This window comes from Lates calcarifer, linkage group LG17 (genome assembly GCF_001640805.2).
Source record: "Lates calcarifer isolate ASB-BC8 linkage group LG17, TLL_Latcal_v3, whole genome shotgun sequence".
In the NCBI taxonomy this organism is placed as follows: domain Eukaryota; kingdom Metazoa; phylum Chordata; class Actinopteri; family Centropomidae; genus Lates; species Lates calcarifer.
Window position 1 is genome coordinate 12,067,815 of NC_066849.1, and position 27,389 is coordinate 12,095,203.

The 27,389-nt window shown below is 39.3% G+C and overlaps 3 protein-coding genes across 6 annotated transcripts; 2 read left to right on the plus strand and 1 right to left on the minus strand.

Annotated features, from left to right (window-relative positions):
• The first annotated feature begins 685 nt into the window (after window positions 1-685).
• tax1bp3 (Tax1 (human T-cell leukemia virus type I) binding protein 3) lies at window positions 686-7,376 on the plus strand. 2 transcript variants are annotated; one of them, XM_018673381.2, is made up of 4 exons: window positions 770-984; window positions 3,074-3,193; window positions 4,703-4,780; window positions 4,960-7,376. In XM_018673381.2, exons 1-4 carry the CDS (start codon window positions 946-948, stop codon window positions 5,104-5,106), a joined length of 384 nt encoding a protein of 127 aa, XP_018528897.1. In that variant the 5' UTR covers window positions 770-945; the 3' UTR covers window positions 5,107-7,376. The 2 variants fall into 2 exon arrangements, with proteins under 2 accessions (XP_050933231.1, XP_018528897.1); XM_051077274.1 differs by lacking the exons at window positions 4,703-4,780; window positions 4,960-7,376 and adding an exon at window positions 3,461-4,689 and having other exon boundaries at window positions 686-984.
• A 2,616-nt stretch (window positions 7,377-9,992) lies between these two features.
• Window positions 9,993-22,860, plus strand: slc1a6 (solute carrier family 1 member 6). Of its 3 annotated transcripts, XM_018673379.2 has the most exons (12): window positions 9,993-10,608; window positions 10,762-10,843; window positions 16,598-16,864; window positions 16,986-17,123; window positions 17,483-17,690; window positions 18,210-18,252; window positions 18,506-18,634; window positions 18,744-18,928; window positions 19,137-19,370; window positions 19,936-20,130; window positions 20,727-20,861; window positions 21,164-22,860. In XM_018673379.2, the coding sequence occupies exons 3-12, from the start codon at window positions 16,642-16,644 to the stop codon at window positions 21,360-21,362; spliced, it is 1,689 nt and encodes a 562-aa protein (XP_018528895.1). In that variant the 5' UTR covers window positions 9,993-10,608; window positions 10,762-10,843; window positions 16,598-16,641; the 3' UTR covers window positions 21,363-22,860. The 3 variants fall into 3 exon arrangements, with proteins under 3 accessions (XP_018528895.1, XP_018528894.1, XP_018528896.1); XM_018673378.2 differs by lacking the exons at window positions 9,993-10,608; window positions 10,762-10,843 and adding an exon at window positions 12,369-12,770; XM_018673380.2 differs by lacking the exons at window positions 9,993-10,608; window positions 10,762-10,843 and adding an exon at window positions 15,271-15,463.
• An 880-nt stretch (window positions 22,861-23,740) lies between these two features.
• ccl44 (chemokine (C-C motif) ligand 44) lies at window positions 23,741-27,352 on the minus strand. Its single transcript, XM_018673377.2, has 5 exons — window positions 27,065-27,352; window positions 25,945-26,074; window positions 25,081-25,225; window positions 24,853-24,919; window positions 23,741-24,725 (listed from the first exon to the last, which is right to left on the minus strand). The coding sequence occupies exons 1-4, from the start codon at window positions 27,126-27,128 to the stop codon at window positions 24,881-24,883; spliced, it is 378 nt and encodes a 125-aa protein (XP_018528893.1). The 5' UTR covers window positions 27,129-27,352; the 3' UTR covers window positions 23,741-24,725; window positions 24,853-24,880.
• Window positions 27,353-27,389: the final 37 nt, after the last annotated feature.

A 27,389-nucleotide genomic window follows, 5' to 3' on the forward strand; every position in this document is an offset into this window, starting at 1 on the left:
GTTTTGATTTGTACATCACATTAGAGTTGTATTTCAGTACAATGGCAATAAGGGTCATTGAGAGTCATGATCAACTTAGCTTAGCTTGTTCTGTTCTGATCAACTGAAGGGGTGAAACTAAACTCTGTACTACAGTAAGTCCTACTCATGCCTTACAGAAGTACTGGAAGCTAATACAACTGTCATGTATCATGTTGAGCCTGTTAGTATAAAGGGATGGTGAAACTGCTTCTCTAGTGTCAAGTCTGCTTTCACATTTTTTTTTCTTTTTACCAAAACCAACACATTGTAGCCTATCACATAATCTGTTCATTTTATTTTAATATGCACAGTAATCCTTAACAATAGATTTGAACAGTTGAACTGGGGATGAAAATTGCAATATTTTCTTGAAAAATGTATATACTAACATGGAATTACTCAAGTACAGTAACCTACAAGCACCTAAAATTGCAATTATTGTTCAAAGCAGAGTATTTTTACATGTCGTAAATGTTTGAAGGCAGTCTCTATCGAAACCTGTGCTGCTAACTCTCAATATTCTCTCGAGTAGATTCTATTAACTACGCAGGCTCACAAAGCACGTTACAATTTCCCACTTCCTTTTAAGGAAAACACCGCAAGAGGGACCAACAATCCTTTGGAGAGTTTGATTTGCAGCGCGTGTCTTTACAGAGTCAGTGGGGCGATGGCCAACATTTAAACACCGCCCTCCCTGACTACCCAGGTGATACAAAACGCGCCGAGCTGATCCGCTTGGAGGCGAAGTGACGTCATATGGGAAGCCGTTGGTTTCCAGCCAGGGATCAGCCCGCTGTTACTCATGTAGAGACCTAGGAAGTTGTCCCAACGCCGAAACCTTTTTTCTTTTGCCTTTACAACAGTAGTTTTTTCTCCTTTGTGAGTTCCCGTGTAATATTTTAGCCCAAACATCTAAGCAACACCATGGCTTTCATCCCAGGACAGCCAGTGACTGCTGTTGTGGTAAGTTTGGGAGTGGGGCTGTTTCCATTCAACGGGACGCTATTGTTCAGTTCCTGCTCTGGCGTTAACGTTAAACCGTGTCAGCGTTATACTCTGAATTAACTCGTGTTAGTCAACAATAGCTAAAGTGGGCTCACCGGTGAATCATATGAACATTACTGTAACATGGCTTTCTTTGTTTAGCTAAAGAGAGCACAGTGGGAGCAGCTGACCTCACCAGACGTTTTCCACGTCGCTTAACGTCAGGAAACTAACCAAATAACTCACTTAACTGTCGCATCCGGAAAAGTGGATTTGAAATGGGAGACAAAATATATAGCTAACATTCTGTTGGTGACTGTTAAAAGACGTGAATGTCATGACAGCTAACTAACTACCCTTACAGATGGGCGTCACCATTGTTGTGATTAAGTCTTCCTGGTAGCTTGCAACAGCTTGCTTGCAACTCATGCAGAGTTACTAAATATATATATATATATATATATATATATTATATATATATATATATATATATATATGGGGGTGGGGGTGGGGGGTGCAGGGTGCAGGTTACCTTTTAATGAAGCTTGCAGATTAACGTCCTCACTCTATGTCTGTTAGTCTGGTTATGTTTATATAATGGCAAATAATAGTGAAAAGTGTCTGTCACAGTTTCCCAGGTGAAGTGATCAGATCGATTTGTTTGTCCAGCCAACAGTATAAAAGGTAGATACTGAATTTACAATCATCTAGAGCAGCAAATCCTCAGTACCAAAGAGGATTTAGCATTTTTTTAAATTTGTATTTGAGAATTAATCACTTTTTTTCTGTCATTCAACTAATTGACCAATTAATTCACTAACTGGTTTAACTCTAATTCACTCTTCATTTTACTTTGTAGTAGCAACAGCTTTAGATACATAAACAGAAGAAGCCCTGTATCAACTGATCCTTGAAGTAAACGTGGGTCATGTTTAATCTACATTTGTCGTTGCATTTTATTAGTTCTTCTGTCCGTTTCCAAATATTTAAAACAAATGTTTACACTTTGAAACACACTTCAGTCTGTATTTCAGATGCTTATTTCACTCTACTGTATGTTCAGCTTCAGATAGCAAAGTAAAACTGCAGACAGGTTAATCATTGTCTCTTCCCAGTCTACATCTAGAAATAGACTTAAATATTAATCTGTAAGTGGCGTCCTACAGTTTGTCTAGTTATTTGGGTAACAAAGTAATGAAGGGTCTACTAGTCAGGCTTTTAAACCTCTTTTGACTGGGAGAGAGCAATGTGTTGTATTGACAGCAAGTCCTGACTGACTCTTGCTCAGTAATAACAGAGCTCCAGACATCCTCAGACTTCACTGTATCAGCCATACCACTGAGAGACTGTCTGGTTATTCATCGCATCACACACACAGGCCGTCTTTGTGCTGAGGAGTGTGATGATGAGTCCTACTGTCAGAGTCGTCCATCCATCTGGTTTCATGAGCCTGCAGCTGTTTGTCAGTGTCAAGAGCAGCGCTGCACTAATAAAGTCTCTAAAGCCCCACTGTGGACTTCAATCACATGGGAAGAGACTCTGAAATCCACCATTTGTCATGCGCTGAAGTCTGGTAAAACATGTCTGCAGTGGATAAATCAGTGCTTCACTGTCTCTCAGGATGGTAACTTGACCATGTCTGTCGCTTCCTAACGATTTACAAACATAATTTGTAAGTGAATGTGCATCTTCTAAATTAACAAAAATCATTAAATTACTCACAGATACTCCATGAGAACATCCAGAGTGATTCATTTTCTTAAAAAACATAATCATAAACTTTTATTTGTTTTGATGCCAATAAATAACATTAGAAAGTGCAGAGAAGAGTGTTCAAAGGTGTTAGAGTGGACTGTGAAGGAGGAGGGATGGTTTAATGTTGTGCTATTTCATTTTCCTGCTCCTCTCATACAAACTGGAGTGTCTGGTATGTGTTGACTCAGCACAGTGGCTCAGATGTCTGACTCATGAGAACACCGCCAGTAAGTCAGAATCCAGTACCCACTGTTTCCCTGATTAGGGGCTTGTCACTATTATGTGTGGATCTGATTTTGTTTTTCTTCTGTAGCAACGAATTGAGATCCAGAAGCTGCGGCAGGGCGATAATCTGATCCTGGGCTTCAGCATCGGAGGAGGGATAGACCAGGACCCTGGGCAGAACCCCTTTTCTGAGGACAAGACTGACAAAGTAAGTGTGTGTGCGTGCATGTGTGTATCTATCAGCTCCTTACTGTATGCAGCACATATGACAGGTTTCTGCCTTTGGATTTTATTCCTTTGCTTTTATTGTTCTCACCATTATTATTATTACAGCTAAGGTTGGGTGATCAGTCAAACATTAGACAAGTGTAACACCCAACAAAATTCAATAATTAAAGAAATGTTCTCATCATACTTAAATTCCACTCCGCTCCTCCTACTTCTTCCTCTCCCTGCTCCGTTCCGCTTCACCCAGCCTTTCACCGACATCCTCGCCATACTCGCTTTCTCATCTAATGCAGGTGTCAGGAGATCTCTAGCCTGTGAGTCAGCCAGTGAGCCTTCATCAAAGGAGCTTTTAATTTTTGGGACACAAAGTTGGTTATCAATGTGGCAAAACTCACAGGCTCACTTTTTTTCCCCTGTTGAAGCACAGTGGTAGTAGAGTAGTACTTTGATGAGATAACCATGAGGGACAGGCCTGAACACATCAGCTGTAACTTGAGGTTGGAACAAACCAGACCCACCTAACTGAGGTCATAGGAAGGAAGACTGCAGGTTCACACAAAGTCTTATCTGCTGACTGTTTATGAGCTGTAGAGATGGAAACGTGCCAACGCATACCAGGCACTGTCACATACTTTGTTACAGAGGAGTAATAACTTTATTTCAGGTTTACATTCTGGATTCTTCTTTTTGACTTTCCCACGTTTCCTTTAGGTATTCTGGGTATGTTAACAAGCATTATAGTAACTTTCTGACAGAGCTGTGAGTTCAGATGTGTAGTTTTTATCCCTTCAAAAACACTTACCATGAACACTTATCCTCAAAAGAACAATGGGTTCTTGTCTCATTTTGTTTAAGTGTCTGAAATGATTAGTTGATTATTCAAATAATCAGTTAGTAGTTTAATTAAATCATCAAGCAAAATGGCCAAACATTTGTTGGCTCCATCTTCAAATGTGAGGCTCTGGTGCTTTTCTCTTGGTAAGCTGAATATCTTCTAGACAGAACAATTAATATTTTTTTATACATACTAGAAGCCATTTGTTTTTCTATAATCATGAATATTGATCACTGTTAGTTTACCAAAGTACAGCTTGAATGAACTGTCAATAACCAGTTCTTTGTGCAATCAAAGTTGCTGCATCCAAGCACATTTTAATTTCATCTTGTCATCATCATAATTTTATTGTTGGTAAGAGTCAGAGGTTACAGAGGGGATTTAAATAAAGATTGAACAGTTTATTACTTTCACATTGTTGATAATACTGAGGGTGACAGACATATTCTCTTTAGCATATTCTGATGGTTTTGGCAGTTTGTGTTTCTAGTTTAATGAAATCAAATTACTATTACTTTTCTTGTGTTTACTTTGTATTTGTTAAATGTTATTATTTCACATTTCTGTGGTGCCATTTTCTATCCCTCTTTTGCTTGTTTTGGTTATGCTGTACAGCTGTGTATGAAACAGCAGATGTGTTTGTGTTGTCCAAAGGGTATCTATGTGACCAGGATAACACCAGGAGGACCTGCAGACGCGGCAGGCTTGATGATGGGAGACAAAATAATGCAGGTGTGTAGTGAAATGGATCTTTGTCCTAAATCCACAAGGTGGCACTATGCGTACACTACAGTGTCAGGTGCATCAGGCGAGTGTTCACATAGTCCTGCTGTTAATCTGCATGGTCCTGACTTAAGTTTGAGAAAATTGCTCCAGCTTTTCTCAAAGAAAATTCTTTTTCTCCCTGCCAGGTGAACGGCTGGGATATGACCATGGTGACCCATGACCAAGCTCGTAGAACACTAACAAAGAAGAAGGAGGATGTGGTGCGACTACTGGTAACCAGAAAGTCGTTGGAGGAAGCTGTCAAACAATCTATGAGTTACCCCAGACAGTAACACAATGGCACTACACTAGCAATGCAATAACCAAGGACTGAACACGCTCGCGTACTGGAGCTCCCACAGATTCAGACGATGGTTGCACCGTGGCCTTTATAACCATGTTAATGCAAAAATTCCACACCGACCACATCAGATAGTTTAGGTGACATATCCAGATGCCTGAAGTCAGTTCTTACTCATTCTGATCAGTCATTTGATAATGAGAGGGTGCTCTACTTGTACATACACAAACTCATCTCAAAGCCATCTGCTTTACTTTTTATACATATCTGTAGCATATCCATATGTAACTAGGAGAAGTGAATTTGTGCCGCATTCCCAAACGTTTTCAACTCCACTTGATCCAGTCTGACTAATTTTGAGAAATATCAACATTTTTGCACATTTAAAATGTTGCTGTACGTACCTTTCCTAAAATGGTGTACGTATATCTCTCTGTTATACACAGTTTTTAAATAGAGTAGAACATTCTTGATTCATTCCCACTTAGCAGATATTCCTAAATCCATAGGAGGTTCTTTGGGAGCAATCATAGTCTTTCTTAATCCAAGGTACAGTAAAGCTTTGTCAAACACTTCCATTATCCTTTTTGCCCAACAACTGACCAAAGATTGACTGAAAGTTTGTTGCTGTTTATTTTGTCCTTTATGGTCAGAATTTCATCTCATTTAAATAAAAAAAAAAAATCACTTTGCTGTCAATATTACAGCATCAAATGCCAAAGTAAAAGCCAAGGCAAGATTAAGTGATCAAAATATGTAAAACAGTATTTGCCTCAGAAAAATAATGCATATACAGTGTACTGTACAAAGTCTTTTTTTTTTTTTTTTTTTTACCAGTATACACTTTCTTTATTGCATACTAATTTCCACTAATTAATCCTTCACTGATGCATATTTCTGTTCTGTTTATCTAGTTTTTTGTTGATGTCCCTTACATGTGTGGCAAAGTTACATCCTCTCTCTGTGTCTGCTAAAATAACAACACTGTTAAAAATACATACTTTCTTCCAAGTTTTTCCCAGGTCCCATATGAACAATACTCCACAAGCTGGACCCACAATCAGGTGACACCTGTCCTATCTTTTTCCGTATACGTAACATTAATCACCTTTATCAGGTTTAGCAAGAGAAAGTTGGTAACTTGCTGTTTTGATGCAAACAAACCCACTAGTTTCACACTGGAATCAGCTACATTCAAACTGTAAAATGTTTTGAACTTGTTTATTGTCAGTGACCAAACGTCCAAGTTAAAACTGTAAACCTGAGCCCAGCAGGAGTGAATGTTGTTTGATAACTCTTGAGTGCACAACAGCTTTAGACAAATACTTAAAACCACTATGTTAAATAATACATATTTGTTTCTATTTTCCAGTCCTCCTTTTCTGCAATACTAGGATGATTTATTGTCTCATCATAACATCACAGTTGAGTGATTTAGTATTAATCATTAACAATATTTTGGCTTTGAAATATTACAGTTCTGAAATTGATATTACAACACTAATCTTATATCTTATATCTGGGATCTTATTGGCTCTTATTTAGTGCTAGTGGTATAAAAATATGTTTTATCTGCATACTATATATATATATATATATATATATATTAACAACTTAACCGAATAATTCAGATTGTAAAATGTAAGATTTCATTCCAAAATGAAACAGAGGCAGCATTATACTGATATCACAGTAAATTAATATTAAAGGTACAGTCTGCCGAAAACATGTCTCATAATGTGTTCTAAGGAATAAAAATATTAAATTGGTGGAGTCACTTTTGACAACATATCATTTTGGAATGAAACCTTTTGATACCCTACACCAGCGGTTGCCAAACATTTTTTGTGAGCCCTTAAAATGACGCTTTACCACCTCTTCGCTGACCTTAGTATTTACAGAAATTATGAAAAGTTCAATCAGAGACTGATTTTTTTTTTTTTTTTTCATAATCAATGATTTTTAGAAGGCCTAACAAGGGGAAAGTATATAGTATTTTGCAGGGAAAAGCAAAACTTTGAGTAAAGAGTTATTGTTGGACCCTTTGGGGGCTCTAACCCAAAGGTTACAGCAGTTTTACTACAGTGGTACATTTTGAAATGAGTGTAATGTAAGACAAATCATTTACAGTATTCTCTAATTGAATTATGTCTGTCCGCCTCCATGTTTTGTACATGTAAACTGCCAGCAGAGCCGTTCAGCATTTGGCTGTATACACTTTCTTCTATGAATGTTTCTCAGATATAAAAAGACTGAAAACTACATCTGCCTCTCTACCTTTTATTGATAAAGCACCCATGTAATACACTCTGAAGTACCAATCTATTTTCTACCCCCTCCTCCCCATACTGCCAAGCCTTTTTTTTTATCTTACAGGCCCTTCAAATAGTTTCATGTCACCTGTTATAAAGTAATCAGCTGACATTTCAAAGCAAAGAATCTATTCCCTGACCTTTCTGTGTTTACCAAGGCATTTTGATACAGAGAGCTTTCTCTGCTTTCATCTCTTAAATATGTGAGCCTGGAACCAATCACTGGGCTTTGAACAAGGACTCTGGGAATAAAACAGTCCATGATGCATTGAAATGAGAAACACTCTTCTCAGATAGCAACTTAAAAAAAAAATCTTGTGAGAAAGTTTGATTTTAATTTGCTGTATTTGTTCATTTTGTTTCTCATAACCACTGTGTTGTGTCACAATTGTTTTTCTTTATAGCAGTTATAGTTTAAACATGCAATTAGCATGTTTCCCATTCTTTCACACTCATGCCTATCAAAGCACTGGACCCGGTTTTCTTCTTCAGCAGACGTTTCCATCCTATTGGAGGTTCTAGACAACATGTTAGTTATTACTTACGTGATGGCAGATGGTAAACAGTGTGGAGTAATGTACTACCTGTGAGTTTTCTATTTTGCGAGGGACAATGCCGGTTGAGGTGAATTTGCTGCGTAATGCTTTTTTTAAGTCTTAAAATAACAGCTGGTCCGTGTCACCTCATGGGCGAGGGTCGATTTAGGGCAACACTGAGCTAAAATCCTCCCTTTGAGAAATAATTGATGAGGAAAATGTGTGTGTGTGTTTGGGTGTGCATGCCTGCGTGAGTGCGCGCGTGTGTGTGTTATTTTTATTCCTGGGACAGAGGGAAGCAGGCTCCATTCCACTCGCCTGGGCATCATCATACCATTATACCGTGTTATGAGACAATAAAGTGGTTGCACAAACACAATCTCAGTCAGTGCTCAGACTCACAATGTGAGTTTGCTCTCAGCAATACCACAACATTAACACATTGCATGTTGCTAGGTAACTAATGGACAGCTGTAAGTGGGAGCAATGAGCAGCCAACTTCATTACAGGAGGAACTGTTTGCTATAATAATTTAATCAGCATTTACAAATTACGGTTACTCACCATAATTTTGTTGCTGTGGCTCTCGAAGTGGCTTAATTAATTTGACTGATAACAAGGTAACCTCAAACTATTTAAATATATTTAATTTTTACGCCTATTAAACCATTTCATAAACTCACAATAAATTATAAATTCACTCAGAAATAAACATCAGGCTCAATGAACTACTTGTAACGTACTAAAAGAATGTAATTCCTGCCTGCTAAGAGATAACATAGAGATAAATGTTCCTTGCCGCAGGCGGGGGGTGAATAATTACACTATCTAAACGTGGATCATACATGATCCATGCCTCCCACGTTATGGCAGGATAATTGTGTTGCCATGGCGATGCAATCTGCTCCTATCACTTTGGTCCTATACACCAGATTGGAACCAGAGGGAAGTCCACAGCATCAGATTTATCCTCATGTTGGGAAGTAATAAACGGCTGGAGAAGTGGTTGGATGAATGTAGGAAAATGTACAGGCATTCAGAGTTTATCTGTGAGTATTCACTCTGTTAATAAAGGGGAAGACTAGTTTGATATTTTGTTTAAGGGAGATTTGAAAAGGACATTCTGCAGACTTCCTCGAGCATTTTAAGAATTTGACATTTGTAAATAAAGTTACTGAATGAACATCAGTACACTGAACAGAGTCAAGATACTAAAGATATTTACACCCAAATTTAAAGTTTTTAATAGGATTCATGACTGTATTGTGCATCTTCTTGCTCCGAAACATCATACACCCAAGACTGAAAGTTCAATCTTTACCTTGGAAATGATAGTTGAAAACAAAAAGACAAAACAAAAAACAACAACTCCTAAATACAGGGTCCATTTAGTAGCTGTTCTGGAGTTTTCACTCAAACCACAAGATCCTCCTCAGCAAATGGAGTTTATCCACTTGTCATAGAGATGCAGATATTCAACTTTTAATCTTTCAGAGTACTGTTGGCTTAAAAGAAAACTAGGCAAACCCTGTGTCGAGGAAGATCATTTGATTCAACAAAAACTTCAAAAATATCTACTAAATGGCCCTTGCAATTTGAAAAATGTTGTCACGGGTTGAGCTGAGTTTGTGTCCACTGTTTCCAAAGACAATGAACTTTCAACCTAAACTTTTAAGCCAACATGGACGAGAATCAAAAGGTCCAGAACAGAAGAAACTTAGGAGAAAATTTAGCTCTAAGTATCTACAGTATCTCAAATCTCTTCAATGTACGATTGCTCTCTGAAGAATAAAAATTCATGCCTTGTTATGTTGTATAATTTGCAGAAACTTTGATTTCCAAATGTAAAATCTGAAAAATACTTGAGATTTGTTTTTTCTTCTTTTTGTCTCTTTGTGAAAACCCACTGGTGCTTACCTAGAATCTGTAGTTGTAATATCATTTCCTCTATATGATGGGCAGCTTGAATATGATTGTGTGTTGTTAAGAAATTGCACAATTATAGTGTTTTTTTTCCCCAGTTTGTGGTAGGCTACATGCATATCAATGTAACTTTTGTGAACGTGAACATGATGAGTGGGTGTGAGAGCGGAAAGCTGGGCAGCTGGATGTCAAAGGGTTACAAATACATGAGTTCCCCAGAGTGGTTCAGTGCAGACCCTGAGCAATGAGCAGATGCATGTTGTCATAGCAATGACTGCAGTGTGTTTTTACAGTAGGCTCCTCCAGGACCCAAACTCAGTGTTTAATAAGCAAAATGGATGTTGTAGGATAATCAATCACGTTATCATAAAATGTCTACTCCTTTCAACATGTCATCTAATGTGAAATTCAGAGATAAGTGTATTAACCTGACACAGGTTTCATGGTTGTGGACGTGCAACAGGTGGTTTATCTGAATTATCCTTGTTTTGTTATTATTTTTTCCCCTTTAAGGATCCTTAACCTCTCCTCCTCCCACGCAGACCTCCCAGGCGCTCCTCTCCGCAAACCGCTCAGTAGTAAAAAAAAAAAAAAAAACGTGAGATAACTGTGAAGATGATGAGGGGAGATACAGTGTGTGGGCAACAGTAGTTCATAATCGGCTGCTTGGTGGAGAGGAAGGCATCCGTATGACGGTGTGAGGAGCGTCCTGGACACACACAGGTGGATACTACAAGATTTTCTTTGTCATTAACTTGTCTTTTTGTTCTCGGCTAATATTTAATCAGAGTAACTGCGTCACTTCTTACGTAAATCTGACACGTTTTGAGCGAAAGTTGTGTTTAAGATGGTGAAGTTTTAATTCTTGTCTTGCAGCCTCTTCCGAAAGAACCGCCAGTGGAAGAGGAGAGGATCTGTCTCTTCATGACAGCTTGACACATTCAAAGGCAGAAACAGGGTATCAGACTTTATCTTTTGTATTTCTTTTCACGTAGATCATACATTTTCATGAAAGAATGGCAAGAATGCAATGTAATGTTGTACCTTAAGGAAATCTATCTATCTATCTATCTATCTATCTATCTATCTATCTATCTATCTATCTATCTCTCTGTCTGTCTGTCATGACATTATCATGATCATTGTGATGCTTGCAGGGTTATAACACTACAAATTTAAGGTGTACTTCATTTGGTATTACACTTCCACACAGTTGGGCAAGATAGATATGTTAAAAAATAAATGACCTGGTTATCTTCACTTTAACCCCCTGTTCACACATCTCTCTGGCTTCCACTGAATCATGGAGCTTTCAGGCTGTTAAACCCTGCCATAATTTACATACACAGCTCTGATTGGACAGTATTTTCTCCTGTTGCTACTATACTGTGCACAACAATGTAGCCTAGTTCATTTCCTGGCCGAGTTGTTTCTGTGCATAGTTTTTCATGTTCTAGTCCTGCAAGTTCAGTAAAGTTATTTCAGAGACAATTGGTTTTCTTCTACTTATTTTCACGTAGCTGGATGGAACAGAAACTCTGTGATTCTGTTTCCACGAAGGAATCAACACAGGATTTGTTTGTTGTCAGGTTGTTCCTTCCATGACCCAGAGTACATTTGCATAAAACAGAATTTTTATTGCACTTTAAAACTTTTGAGTATTTGTGAAGTGGTGGGTGGTGCCAGCATATTCTGACGTTTAATTTGCAGTGAATGTCTTTTTTTGTGTGTCTCCAGTGCTGGAGTCTGTATGTCTGAATGGGTGGTTAAGCCAGTGGCCCATTTGGCTTAGCATAGGATTTCATCCATTGATATCACCACCAAAACCTTACTTACATACGTATTTACACAACTTGACACATTTCTCATTTTTGCTTCTCTGAAAAGGTGGCTATGCTCATGCAGCTTGTTTCATCCACTGTGCTAAAGACTGGTGATTGATGAGCAGAGGGTCTGGAGTTGAGATGGTTGTGGTCCAGGAGGAGGTCAGGAGGTATCTCCATAGTAGTTACATTTTATAAGGAGCTGCAGGTCAGCTAAGGCTGTAGCCCTCGGATTAGCTATGTGGCCTATACATGTAGCTTAACCCCTTAACACACACCCATTAATCACCTTGAGTCCCTAGTGTTGGTCAAACTCTAAAAATGCTGGATCCTACAGTGTCTGTAGTGCAGTGTGTCTTTAAAACACCATCTCTGACTGGTTACGCCCATGTCTTTCACACTGCACACCACTGTTAAAAATCATCAGAAGTTTTCAGGTTTAAGTGGCGATCACCCTGATGACATCCTTAAGCCTTATTTTCTCAAACTGGGCAAAGACATTATAAAGTTGTTTGCACAGGCTGAGCAGTATTCCTTGTGATCAGTAAACTGATTTTTATTTGTAAAATCAGTGGAGTGCCACTTAAAATCCAAAGATTTTGGTCTGGATGTCTTGTTGTTGAACACGTGTCATGTTGTACAAAATGCTGTTTGGTTTTATGATCACATGAACTGGTTTCTGTGTGAAGTATTTAGGGAAGTGGATCTGTAGTGTAAAAAAAATATAGTTGAGGGGGCAAAGTCAGATTAGAGGATAGAAACTAGATGGGTGGATCTGACTTTGATGGACTTGCCTTGGACTGCAAAAGGTTGGCTGAACAGTGTGCATGTGCATGTGCGTGTGTGTGTGTGCGTGCATGTGTGTGTGGAGGTGTGAGAAGGTCAAACCGTATGAGAGGCCTTTTCATGTCTGTCTGCTTATGAAAGCCAAGCAGTGAGATGTCCTGTCATTGCACCGCTCAGCTCCGAACACTCTCACACACTCCTGTCTACCCTTGTGAAGCTGAGAGTGTTACCTGACTTTGATCGGACTGTTTGAGGACACACTGTGAACCATGAGTGGTGAGTAACCAGTGAGCAGCTTGTTTACATTTGCAAAGCTTTAGAAGCTTCCTCTGACTGTGTTTTATGAGAATAATGGAGAGTATGATTAATAAGGACAGAAAATTTGCAGTTTTATCAAGAGATTTTTACAACATGCAGCATGTTCCTCTTGTGATTTTGAAGGATCAATTCTTGATGTACTTATTCTGGGAGATATTTTGAGCATAAAACATGCATAAATTGGTCAGAGCAACTTTTTAGTGACTTTATTGTGGCATAGAAAAATGACAAAAACTATAAAGCAGCGCTAACAAGGCATATGCATTAGCTTAGGATGAGATCTCTGTGTCCCAATATGTTTTAACATGTCAGTCTGAAATGACTTTCTACTGAGATGTGAACTGTGCCGCATGCCCTTCCACCAGCTATAGAGCCAGTGCTAATGGGACTGAGTTCAATTTTAAAATATTTACAAGCCTTTAGTGCTGCAAACGTTAGTTTTTCCCATGCTTTTATCTTAATGTTTAAATGTTTATCACCAGTTTGCTGCTCATCTAATGGTGGATGTTTTGGTGGTCAGACAGAAGAGACAGATGACTGTAGCCTGACCAGGTCAGAGCAGTTTTAGCCAGAGTTGTCGGCTTTAGGTTGGAGGTTAGGTCGCTGCTTTAGCAGGTCACTGGTGACACAGCTGCTCAAATGAAACTCAGTGACAAACATAATAAAAAACAATGCAGTTCAGTAAATGGGCTGTTTATTAAGGCCTTAAGTAAGAATTTAGCAGTTTAAAAAAACCTATTCATTCTAGTTTAGGATTAAATAATAATAAGAAGAATCCTGATGATTACATGTAGGCCCAGTCAGTTTCCAGGAGAGGAAATGCCTCAATAAGTGAAAGAGAGACTTCACAATGATGGGAGCAGGTATTAGAGTATGAGGAGGCTATTGAACATGAGCTCAAGCACCGACAGTAACAGAGGGTGCAGCGGCTGTCCTTGAAAAATGGTCCCATGCACAACTCACTATTTATGCAACCTTGCAGTGAAAAACAGATGGGTAAGTGCTTCTAACTTAGCACAGCGGACAGCGGTGTTTCAGTGACTGATCACAGTGTGAAAGACATTACATGAAGTCAGCCTCTACAGATGGTGTCAGAGATGAAAACCGCTCCTCGTAAAACGGCACAAAACTGCAATATTTAACTTTGCCAAAAAAAAAAAAAAAAAAACATGAAAAGAGGCCTGACGAATATTGGCAGCGCATTCTTTGGTCAGATGAACCCAAAATAAATTAGTTTGGATCAGACGGGGTCCAGAATGTTTGGTGAGGACCTGGCCAGGACTACCACAGTGACTGCACAGTGCTGATGTAGAGGTGGGAGTGTGCTGATATGGGGTTCAAAAAATGTAGAGAGGATGGTATTTATAGATGGCACTATGACTGTGTGTATACTGAATGAAAAGAAGATAGAGATAGAGATAAGATCATCATCATGAAAATGATGATGAGTTTTTAAGGAAGAATAACACAAAAACTACAAAGCCAAGCATGTCCTCTGACTTGAATCCCATAAAACACCTTTGGAATATTTTAAAGCAGAAGGTAGAGCAACAAAATCCCTTCAGCAAAGAGCAGCTGGAAAAAATCATCAGTTTAATCAATCCATGCCCAGGAGGACTGATTTTGTTGCAGTTGGTTCTTCAATATAGACCTTTCGTTATAACTTAATTAGTCAAACATTTCTGTTTTTCAAATGAACTGGCTTCATTCCTCAAGATTTCAAGAATCACTTCATGACATCATAATCATTTAACAATTACTCAGTTTTGTTTGTTCTGTAAAAGCACAGTGGTTAACTGTCTTTATGTTTAGCAGCTCATAGTTTAATTCCTTCACTAAAGCTTTGTTGTTAGTTCATTATTTGGTTTGCTGGGTTGTGTGGCACTAATATGCCCAGAGCCCCACATTACAGTGTGTTATCAAAGGTAGTAGTCCATTTCACTGCTAATGTAGAACTATAGAAACCATTAGTGGACATCTGTATCATTGAATCTCCCTCTTCATCCACTTTCATCCATTTAGCACTCAGAAGTGGTGAAACAGGATCTGCAGCACTCTCTGACTCCTTCAGACTTGTTGTAAAACATTGTGACTTACATGGCATATTTGATCAGATGTTTCCTCTTGTGCTTCAGTTAGCACACACACACACACACACACACACACACACACACACACATTTATAGGCAGTAAGTGTGTACAGTCCTGCGTGAGAGCTGATTATTCTGCATCTGACACCGAGCTAAATAATGGCCTTGATTATCCAGGGTCATCCCACAGCTAGTTCAACAATGGGTCTTTTATAATGTAAGTAGCAGATAGATGTGAACCTTGGAACAATAGACAAAAGAAAATCAATAGGCAAGAATGATGCAAACAGAATAGATGAAGTGTTTGGAGATCATATGGTAAGTGTTTATTCCCCAGGGAACATAAAAACATAAAGGTGTTGGAAGGCAGAGTGATTATATTGGATGTAAAGGAGAAGCAGATGGAGAGGTCGGCTTGGCTGTATTGTCCTTTATGAGCGCGGGGCTTCAAGCCTGTTTGCAGAGACTGATTCAGAGGAAACATTGTAACCTAGATAGATAAGGAGAACTGCCACGTGCTACACACAGACTGCTTTGTGTTTTTCAGCAGAGGAAAACACGGTAAGACCACAGAGGCTCGATATTTTGAAGTTTTACGCTGTTGTTATCACTTGTGTCTATTTAATCATTTATATAAAAATATCACAGTAAAGATTGCTGAGATTTACTTACTCGCTGAAGTGCAAAACCAACCGTTTACACTTTAGTTGTGTAATTAAGGAGCCAGAACTATACTTCACATATTCAAGGTCATGCAGTGTAATTTAAACTTTATCACGTTCTATGTTTACAGTCATGGCGAACCAACAACAGGACCAATCTCTGTGTATATTCTGTTAGATAGACTTATTCATAATCTTAACAACTCAGACAAAACTACTACTGCTGTTGTATAATAGGAAGCCACTGATTCATAATTCTGTAATCATATATTTTTAGTTGCAGTAGAAACTAGGATGAAGTTCTTGTTACTGATGAGTAATTTTCCCTCCATTTCTGGCTCACAGTCCTATCCTGATTGAGTAATGCCTTTCTCCAAGTCTGTAATGGACTATTAAGTATTTGATTTCAGTTTGGAGTAGAGCTGCAATTGATTACTTTCAGTATTTATTAATCTGTTGATTATGAATCCTTTAGTCCAAAAAAAATATCAGAAAATAGTACGAAATGTCCATGGCAGTTTCCCAGAGCTGAAGTTGATATCTTTAAATTGCTTGCTTTTCTCCAACCAACAGGTAAAAACTCTGATTTTTACTATTTTTACTTAATAGTGATTTATCCAAATTATTGTTGATTAATGTTTTGTCCATCTGTTATTCATGTTGGCAGTAGATTGAAGCCATTCACATGAAGAGGGTGATATTTACTTTCTGGGTACTGAGAAAAAGGAATGAAAGCATGTATCAGCTACCATGTATTAAGTACCATCCTGGGTTGCACCTTTAGTTTCACATTACCTCTAATTATTGTATCCCTGCTGTGATTTGTAATCTCAAACAGCTGCTTAAATCTTTCAAAGGCATTTGATTTAACTCGCCCTCCTGTTTACACTCGGCACTTTTCCATCAACTGTTTTTGGGAGCTGATGCTCTCTGTCTGTTGGATAATATCAGTGTGTTGTGAATATTCTTAATTTCCATTTGGGGGATTAGATAATCATATTATTTCTCTCTGTGTCGTCCACTCCCTGCCTAGTTTCCCACGAGACCTGCCTCCTGGACCAGGTGCTGGAGCTGATTATGAACGAGAAGCCCCCCACCAGTGCCAGTCTTTTCCTTAACGAGGACGCGGACAAACCCCCCCTGCCAGAGAGAGGAGACTTGAGGAGGCGTTTACGCAGGGCAATGGAGAGGAGAGCCAGCAGCATGAAGGAGAGGATAAGCTCCATCAGCAGGGACAGCGTCAAAGGTTTCTTCAAGCGGAACCTGTTCGTTCTGTTCACCGTCGCCGCCGTGGCTTTGGGTAAGTGCGGCCTGGTGGAGGTTTAACACTGTTTTCTCTGCACACGGTTGACTTTGTCTGACTTTGTGTACATTTGTGCTTTTGTGCATGCGTGTGTGTGCAAATGTGTAAATGAATCCAGGTGTAATCCTGGGCTTTGCTTTACGCCCCCACAACCTGTCCCTGAGGGAGATCAAGTACTTTGCCTTTCCTGGGGAGCTCCTGATGAGAATGCTGCAGATGCTGGTGCTGCCTCTCATTGTCTCCAGTCTGGTCACAGGTTGGCTTTGAACAAGCACGGCAGAACAAACACACTTAATGCTCCCAGAGTGTAGATTACAGTAGATTACAGCTCAGACCCTAAAATGACACCAGGTTTTCATTTAGGAAATTTCCTGGGCTTTAGTTAGGAAACACTTTGCTCTATTTCAGCTGTATTTTCTGATTTTGGTTGATAACAAGTGTAGTTTTACTCAAATATCACTTTCTAGTTTAATTTTAAGCTTTTGACTGGGTTTTGTGTAGAACTCTTTCAATACTTGATACCCAGATGTGTCTCAAATTAAATTAATGTTGGTAACAAAGTCTACATTTCCAGCAAAACTGATTAAATTCTAAAAGTAATGTACTCTGTCTCAGGCATTTCCTCCTTGGACAGCAAAGCGTCAGGTAAAATGGGTGTCCGTGCCGTGGTCTACTACATGGTGACCACTCTGATTGCTGTGTTCATCGGCATTGTCATTGTGATAATCATCCGGCCGGGGAAAGGCAGCAGAGATAGTCCTGTTGCCAACAGTGGAAACATTGAACCAGTTCAGGCTGCTGATGCTTTTCTGGATCTTATCAGGTAACAACAGCTTTACTTTGGAGTTTTCTAAAATTGCACATATGTGTTGATACTGTATCTAGCTGTTTTCCACATTTTTCCCATTTAAAGTAATAGTCTGATGTTTTTGGAAATGCCGAGTTAGATGAGATTGATACCACTCTCATATCCACGTTGAATATAAAGCTACAGCCAGTAGCCAGTTAGCTTAGCTTAGCAACAGCTAAGACACAGTCAAACATAATTATTTATATACTACATAAATGTGGAATCAATCTTCTCATCTACCTCTTGTCAAGAAAGCAAATAAATGTATTTGAACTTATGTGGACATTCAGACATCAAAAAATAGTAGAAACAATAGATTGTGTGAGTGTGGAAATGCACACACATTCACTCACTGTATCTGATTAAATAAATGACTCATTCTAAATAAGTTACTGTGTAAGATCAACAATTGGTTATTGATTGACATAGTGTAGTATTACAAAATTTACAACCTCCTGTGACTCATTTGGTCTTGTTTCATTTTAATCCCAGGAACATGTTTCCTCCAAATCTGGTAGAAGCTTGTTTCAAGCAGGTGAGACCATCTTTCATTTTCAAAAAACCCTCAAGATTCATACCATATCACCACGTCCATTGTCCATCTCCTAAACTAGCTCAAGCAGCCACAAACACAATACATCAAAAACAAAAAAAGCATGTGAAAACACATTATCTTCATCTCACAGTCACTGCGAAGTCACATTTATTGCCTCACATGTGACTTTCAGAGACTTTCAGACCCAAACAGAATCAATCATTTTGGTTACATTTCATGCTCTCTCTTTCAGTATAAAACTGTGTACAAGAAGATTGTTCATACGAGAAACGTGACAGTGACCCTGAACATCACTGACTCTGTCAATGTGACAGAGTCTAATCTGAGCGTGAACCTCAGCAGGGTGCTGCGCACCATACAGGTGGGTGGCAGACATGTCATCTGAAGACAGCTCGTACAGCTCTCAGTGCGATGAGTAGCTTAAATCCTGTGATTATTGTTTTGTACAATGCCTCCCTTTTCTACGACAGGAGACAGTGGAGGAGACAGTTCCTGTGTCTGGCTCCTCTGGTGGAGTGAACGCTCTGGGTCTGGTGGTCTTCTCCATGTGCTTCGGTCTGGTCATTGGCAACATGAAGCAGCAGGGCCAGGCCCTCAGGGACTTCTTTGACTGTCTGAATGAAGCCATCATGAGGCTGGTGGCCATTATCATCTGGTCAGTAAAGACTCACCTCCAACTCATCAAGTAACACACATTTCTTCATAGGATGTTTGTAGTGATGTTTTGTATGGCAGGTCTATGTAGTTTAAATTTCCTGCTTGTGAAACATACAGTATTTCTTTAGAGTATGATATAATAATATATCATGATATAATAATATATCATACTAATAAAGTTTTACATTTGACATGACCTTTACTAGGTACGCTCCAGTGGGCATCCTGTTCCTGATTGCAGGGAAGATTGTGGAGATGAAGGATCTGGCAGAGATGGGCAGTCAACTGGGGATGTACACTGTGTCAGTCATTGTGGGACTCCTAATCCATGGCCTCTTTGTTCTGCCGCTGCTTTACTTCCTGGTGACCAGGAGGAATCCCTATAGCTTCATCGGTGGTCTGCTACAGGCACTCATCACAGCTCTGGGAACCTCATCCAGGTGAGTCTCATCCTCTGTCCAGGTGTTAAGGACACTTGCCTGTGCTGAATGTTCTGTGTGTCACATATTGCACTGATACATATGATGTAAAAAATGAGCAGTATATAATTTAACTGCCTCATGCCTCATTTTATAGATTCTGACTTAGAAAACAGCGGGTATATCATACGATACGATACAATATGACTCTGATACATTATGATGTGCTCTGATAAGATACGATATGCTTTGATACGTTATGCTACGCTACAGTATGATACGATACGATACGATACGATACGATACGATACGATACGATACGATACGATTATCCTATAGTGAAAAACAGGTGTTTTGGTATCAAAAGCAAACCAGTCACACAAACACCTCCGTGCTATTTGCTGCAGTATGTTGCTTTTTCATATAGAATACTGGGCTATATAACCTCATAAAGTAAGAAATAAATAAAATGTGAAATATAATACTAAACATGTCTATATAAGTAACAATATATATATATGTTTAACATATTAAATATACTTCATGTATTACATTTTTTCTTCATCTCTCTCCCTGCCTACTCCAGCTCTGCTACTCTGCCCATCACCTTCCGCTGTCTGGAGGAGAACAACCATGTGGATAAAAGAGTGACACGCTTCGTCCTCCCTGTGGGCGCCACCATCAACATGGATGGGACCGCCCTCTATGAGGCTGTGGCAGCCATCTTCATTGCTCAAGTCAATGACATGGACTTAAACTTTGGCCAGATTCTTACCATCAGGTGACAGCAGTTTTACAAGTACAGAAACTAGTGTTCCATGACATATAGAGACAACAACCATTCACTCTCACGTTCACACCTAAGGGCAATTTAGAGTCACCAGTTAACCTAACCTGCATGTATTTGTATCATTAACACCCATTTCATTTAGATTTTATATTGCACAGTTTGTGTCCATAATTGTTCTTTGACCCACATCTCTCTGCTGCATGTTTTTTTTTTTTTAATCATTTCATTCCAGTGGAAAACATGTGTTTAGTTTATTTACTCCATGACTCACATGGCTGGGCTTTTCATAAAGAGAGCAGGTGTTTTTATGCTTTGATGAAATGGTCATACATATTGTATTTCATGTAAGCACATCATACTAGAATATATTGGTATATTATTCTTGACAACATGTGTGAAACTCTTTTTGCAGCACATACTGTAGTTGTGCGACCAGCTTGGCTGTGGGTAAATTTACATGATTTCATAATTCCTCATGTGCCTTTATCACTCTACTACTCCCACCAGGAGTGCACATGTGCTGTTTGTTTGTTTCCCTTTATTAAATGTCTTCACTCTCCTCTCCATCCCTCCCACCGCCCACTCAGTATCACAGCTACTGCTGCCAGCATCGGAGCAGCAGGCATCCCTCAGGCTGGCCTGGTTACCATGGTGATCGTATTGACATCGGTGGGACTGCCCACAGAGGACATAACACTGATCATCGCTGTGGATTGGTTCTTGTGAGTTCCCACTAAATGTCAGCTTGATAGGGATTGGTCTGTGTACTGTTCTGTGGCTCTGCCAGCCTAAATGTCATAGTAAAGCTTCAGAGAGCCCAGAAGTCCCACCACTACAAAGGTTATTGATGCATAATGCAGAGTGACAGATTAAAAACCCTGTGTTTAGAGGCACATTTTCAAATTTTGTCCTGTGGCTGTTTTCATAACAGATATACAATAATGTTTTCCTTTTGCATGTCCCAACTTTCCATGTCTTTTTGTCTGTTTTTATCTGAGTCGTACTCTCTCTCTCGTCACCCCAGGGACCGCTTGCGTACCACTACCAATGTGCTGGGTGACTCGCTTGGGGCCGGCATCGTGGAGCACCTGTCCCGCAGCGAGCTGCAGAATCAGGATGCTGAGGTATGCAACTCTGTGATCGAGGAGAACGAAAAGCCCTACCAGCTCATCTGCCAGGAAAATGACTCTCTCAACCACCGCAATAGTGAGACCACGATGTGAAAAAATAAACCTCACCCAAAGGGCTTAATGTACCAAAAGCATTTTAGCTAGAAGGTTGGCTTGCAATGGTGCTGGGGCAGTTTTAGAGGAAAAATTGTTGAATCTAGTGCCAGTGCTCGGGGTTCCCAGAGTATCCTAAACTCTCATCTTACCCTCAAATACAAATAGTTGTCTGGGAAATAAGGCAATACAAGTCCTGGCCTGGGGCTACTTGGTGACAGGAAATGAGTCCACATGCTATTTAGGAAAGGTTACATATCCACTGCCAACACTCTGATTCAGTGCCAGTTATTTTGGGTTATTTTGAATAGCCCAACATGTCAAATAAAGTTTAAAGTCATTTAAAAAACATTTTCAGGTTCATCAAGTTTCCAAATATTTTCATGATTTATGATCCATACACAGTCATAAAACTTCCCACCAGCATCAGTGTTAGAATACACAGTATTATTGCAGAGAAACACCTGTGAATATGTAAATCATCATCACTCTGCTATTTCTGTTGCATGACCTAACTCTTCGTTGCAAATAGTGTTTTTGTCATACTCAAACATCATGACTACCTCTAATAGGACCTTTAGATACAGCGATACACACAAATACTCAATGAAGCATATCAACGGGATGTAAATACAGAATTTGCTCAGTTATTTTAGGTATCAATATTTAAGTTTGAAATAGTTTTATGGTATTTATGTTTGCTTGCACAAAAACACTGGATTATGATGAGAAGGAGAATCTTCGCTGCTTATTATTTTGAGGTTGATATAGTTCAAGTGACTTGGTAGAATGTTTCTCACTCAGTGCTTTCTTATAAATATTATAATTGTAAGTATTTCTTTGGTGCTATTGCTTTTAAACTATGGGCACAGGACTGTACTGCTACACACTAATTTTAGAGTAATAATACTTGTACTGAGAACTGTTAAATTTTCTTTCTGTCATTCTATTTCTAGGAGAGGGAAATATCACATAAGGTAATGATCAATTTTTATTTATTCCCTTTCAAAAGTTCCTGTTTTTCAATTTTAAGGTTACCAAGAGGAGACGTTTCAAGAGCATTAGGAAGCATTTTGTTGTTGGTCACCTGCCTGTGTTTTCTGCATCATATGACAAACAAAACCTGTAACTTGGATTTGTTATATTTTGACTGGAATAATATATTGCAAGTTAATCACTGATTTATTTTTATTGTTTTGTGAAAATATATTGTGAATGCTTTGAGGAATTGAATGTACATTAGCTTTATGCTTTTTGGTGTTGATTGTTTTAGAGGAAATTGTAGTGCATAATTATGAAAATGAAAAGGTGTATACAGTTTAAGTGAAAGTGCTCATGACCTTGTGTCCCTTTTATGCTCACTGAGAGGTTTGACTTCAGTTTTGATGCTTGATGTGATTTCAGTAAAAAATGTTATTTCTCATGGAAGAGCAGCTCAACATTGATGGACGGCTTATGAAAAATGTGACAAATAAATGGCTCAGGAATTGAACTGTGATTCTCAATATTGTGTTTGTGGCTACCCCTGGTGGAGGATATTCTCCTGGCCAGAAACCGTGCTCCTCAGAGACAAACATGGGTCAAATATAATATGACAACAGTTAGTAATGATAATTGTAAGGGTTCTGTGTTAAAACCATTTGAATTAAATATAAATAGTTTATCACTACAAAAGCAAAACTTTACTTGTGTGCCACGCTAGAAGTTTCTGTTGTTACTGTAATGTCTTAGAGAGCAAATTATTCTGAAACTAACCCAGATCTCACAGACAACCCACAAAATTAGCTTTTTATTATCTTCGTTCACACACATAATATGAAGTGTATTTACTTTAAACAAATGTGGTTAAGAGTCCCCTTTTACTCATGTAATTTAAATCTAAACTTTATGGCATCACAGCAAATCCTTCCTAACGGTTAGTCTGCAGCCACGCTAGCCATGTACTTGGGCACAGTAGCTAGTGCTGTTAGCTAAATGCTAATGTCAACATGCTAACCTGCTAACAGTGACAATGCTAACATAATTTATATTTTGTATATTATTGATATAAAAATGTTGCTAGTCATCTTAGTTTAGCTTGTTTGCATGCTAACATTTGCTAATTAGCACTAAACACAAAGCACATGAGGCTGATGGAAATATGTCATCAGCTTTGGTGGTGTTTAGGGCATAAATTCAGCTACTGGGTGGGTTAGAAATGTACCTGATGGTGACTTGAAAAGTTAAAGGATTACCAAAATCATTAGAATTCATCCTGAGGGGATTATGAACATCAGACAAAATTCAATGCACCAAATAGTCATTGTGATTTTTCTGTACTGTAAAGCAAGTATGACATGCAGACAAACACAAGATAAACGACAGTGAAGCGGTTTGAGTTATTATTTCAGATTAATTTATAAAATAGCTCACTTGAGATACTGTTTTAACATACAGTGCATTCTTCTACAATACAATACGTGTGTGTTTCACACACAACTGAGCCCTCTAAGTTTTAACAGCCTTGCCATGTGGTGAATTGAATCATGAATACTTTGGCATAGTTTAGTGACAAACTATTGGTGAAAAAGACAAATGTAAGCTGCAAATACATATTGAAATCACTTCTCAAAGTCTGAGGGCCTAATTTTAAAAGATTAACTTTTTCATACTGAGTTTACAAACAGTCAATATACAAAGTGGACAAAATATCAGGAATATTTGCTCTTTATGTGACACAGAGAGTTGAATCCAGGTGAAATCTCTATGATCCCACTTTGATTTCACCTGTCTAACAGTCAGAAACAGAAGGTCAAAGCCTGAACAAGGAGTTTTAAACTTTAAAACAGCTGAACCCTGGATTGTACAAATCAAGGTGCAGATCAATATTAGTTCGCCAAAACTAATATTGACGAAACCCCATACTTTAAAGTGTGTCATTACATGTTACTGAAGGTATACAAGTCACAAATAAGCATAGATGATCTTGCTTATAGACAATATTAATATCACGGTTTGTTTGTTTAATTACAACTTTTTCACTGATTTCACATCAGCCACAAGTAGTTATGTTGTTGGAGTGGGAGACACTTCCAGGCAGACTCCGGCAATAACAGTATGAGCCATTTAAAAAAAAAAAAAAAAAAATCAATTCAACTTATCTTACAAGGAAATACTCCTCCTGTTGAGGCTGTTCCAGCCACATGTGTGGGAATATTTCAAGCACAGTTCATATTTAAATATCTAAAGCCATTTAAATATGTATTGCTGCCCAGGTCTGGTCCCAGGGAGACAGATAGAGTAGACAGAGAGAGACACAAGACAACTGGAGAATCAGCAAGCTTCGCCATTTGAAGAAGACAAGCTGCTGAGAGTTTACTTGGCCTGTAGAAAAGAGGAAAGAATGCAAAAATAAAGGATGAGACATTTGAAAGAGGTGCTATATTTTATATACATACACGCATACACTGAACTTATATGAGTATCAACAAAAGTTTACAGCAAACCTTACTTATGACTATGAGTTTTCCTCCGCTTCATCACTCCACATTGAGAATTGCCCAGTTACGTTTTTTGTCCTGATGATCACAGGAGGAGGAACTCTATTAATGTCTCAGGTAACATGGAAATTACATGAACATCTTCCTCTGTACTCATTTAATACAAAATGATACAAGCAAATAAATGACACACAGTGTATTGTTGGATGTAACAGTCACGTAGCTGTAAGGCATCTGACCTCTGACATGACGGGCAGGTTGTCATGAGGAAGGAGCCACATGGTTCGGCCCTTGCCTCTCTGTCTCTGCAAGAGCTTTCTCAGCAACCTCTTCACCTTTCGGTCTCTGGGGTCTGCACATTTCACCGCCTTCTTTGTGTAAAGACTGTGAGAAGAACACAGTACTTATTGCACAATATAGAATGGCAGTATAAGGCTCCGCTGAACTTTGAGGGGAAAACGGAAAGAAACCCTGAATCTGATTCTGATGAATTCAAAAGCACAAGAATGCCAAAAACAATGACTCAGCAATAATGTGGGGGACTACAAAGATGTCCGTCAGGTGTGGCAAAGCCTCAGAGAATTTATGCATAAAATAAGAGATGCTAAAAGATGATTGGAAATACATGCCAAATAAATTATTTGTATTAACAACTGTGATCAAAAAGAGAGGTTGGTAGCCACTGATATAAGGACGACTAAAACAAACTCTTGCATCTATAAGAAATGTTTTTGTTAACTGTACCACATGAAAAAGCAAGCTCTTCATTCCCCAGCTACATCAGATTTCTCTGACCTGCTGGAAACAATAGGTATCACAATGCAGAATGGTTTACTTAACTAAACCCTGCTGTTCTGACTGACTGGCTGCGGCGGGGCTCAGCTGGCTCAGAAGGTATTTTCAGATGGCTTGTTATTCCCACATATTTCCTTTCTTACTTCCCTGGCAATTACAGCCCCGAGCCCTTCCATAACAACATGACCTGGAAAGATGACAATGCCTCTCAGCCGGGCTCTGCCCTCCTCTAATGAGAGGCATATTTTCCATGCCTGCAGATTGCTGTGTGCTCTTAAGCTCCAGGAGTGGATAGTTGAAATACTTGCATGATGGCTTGTATACTGCAGTCGGGCCCCTCTGTCTGCACCTCAAACCGCAACACATCTTTGGTACGCACCTTGCCCTGGGAGTACAACATGCAGCACTGGACATCCCTCTGCATCTGCACACCTTTACCTGGGGAACAGAAGAGACAGACACAGAGAAATAGAGCAAAAAAGCTTTAGGAAAAAGATAATTGACGGAATAATACTGAGGCTCCTTGGTATCAAACTCTTTATTATGCTGCTCTTTCTTGATTGAAAACAGGACACTGATGACGACAGCCACAAAAGTTTCAAACACCATACCCTATCAGGAATTACATTCACATCAAATACAGAAACATTTAAAGCCATGTTTACTTCACAGTATCATGATTTTAAGCTCTTTGAAGTCAGTATCCTCATGTTAGCAGATACTGAAACAGTGTCTTGGCTGCTTTTGTAGACAAAAAATGTTATCTGTTGTGCAGAATGTGCACATGCCCTCTGGTTACATATACACACTGTCAGAACACACATACACACACAAGAATGCCAGAGGAATTACAATGGCATCCCATTGTGCGGCAAAACATACTACCATGCCAGTGAAACGAGAGGGAGAAAGTGGGAGAAAGAGAGGAGGAGTGTGTGTTTGTGTGGAGGGTGTGCCGTGATGCCTTTTCATCCAAAGCAATTGTGTAAACAAATTAAAGTGTGATGTGAGGCAGCAGAAGCAATAAGAGCTGTAAAATAGGACAGTGCTGCTTTGTTATGCCACAGATGATGTAGAATCCTTCCTCGGGCACATCACAGCACTTCCAGCGCTTTCACAACATTTCAAAAAAACAGACGAGGTGACACCATCGCACAGACTGAGCCCTGACACACTTGCTTTCCTCCTGTGTGTGAGTGTTATGTGATTTCAGATGCTCGTCCTCCTGCGTTCTGCCCCTCTGTTTACATCCATGCCTCCCTCCCTGCTGCTCCTGCTGGTGCTGCTGCTGCTATCCCTCTTTCCCTCCTCTCCTTTTTCTGTCTTCGCCATGGCTCTCTTGCTACACTGTCCACCTGCAGGGTGCATGCAAGCCATGCAACACACACAAACACACACACGCGCAAAGTAAGTATGGCTGTGTCCTACCTTCCACAGATGCCAGGAGGATAACAGTCAGAGAGATAACAGTCAACATCTGCAGCATGACCATGATGAGGCTGGCAGAGAGGAGGAGAGGAGAGAAGGATAATCTACTCTGTCACCTCTCCCTCTATGGCTGCCTCTCTTATATTACTCCCTCCCTCTCTTTATACCTCCCTGCCCATCTCTCACTCACTCACTTCCACCACCTCTATTTTTCTGTCTTATCGTCTTTTCCCTCCCACCCTCTGTTTTTCCATTTTCAGTCATTCTCACACTCAACTAAACTCCCTCCTTCATTCTCTTTTTCTTCCCTTTCACACTCATCTCA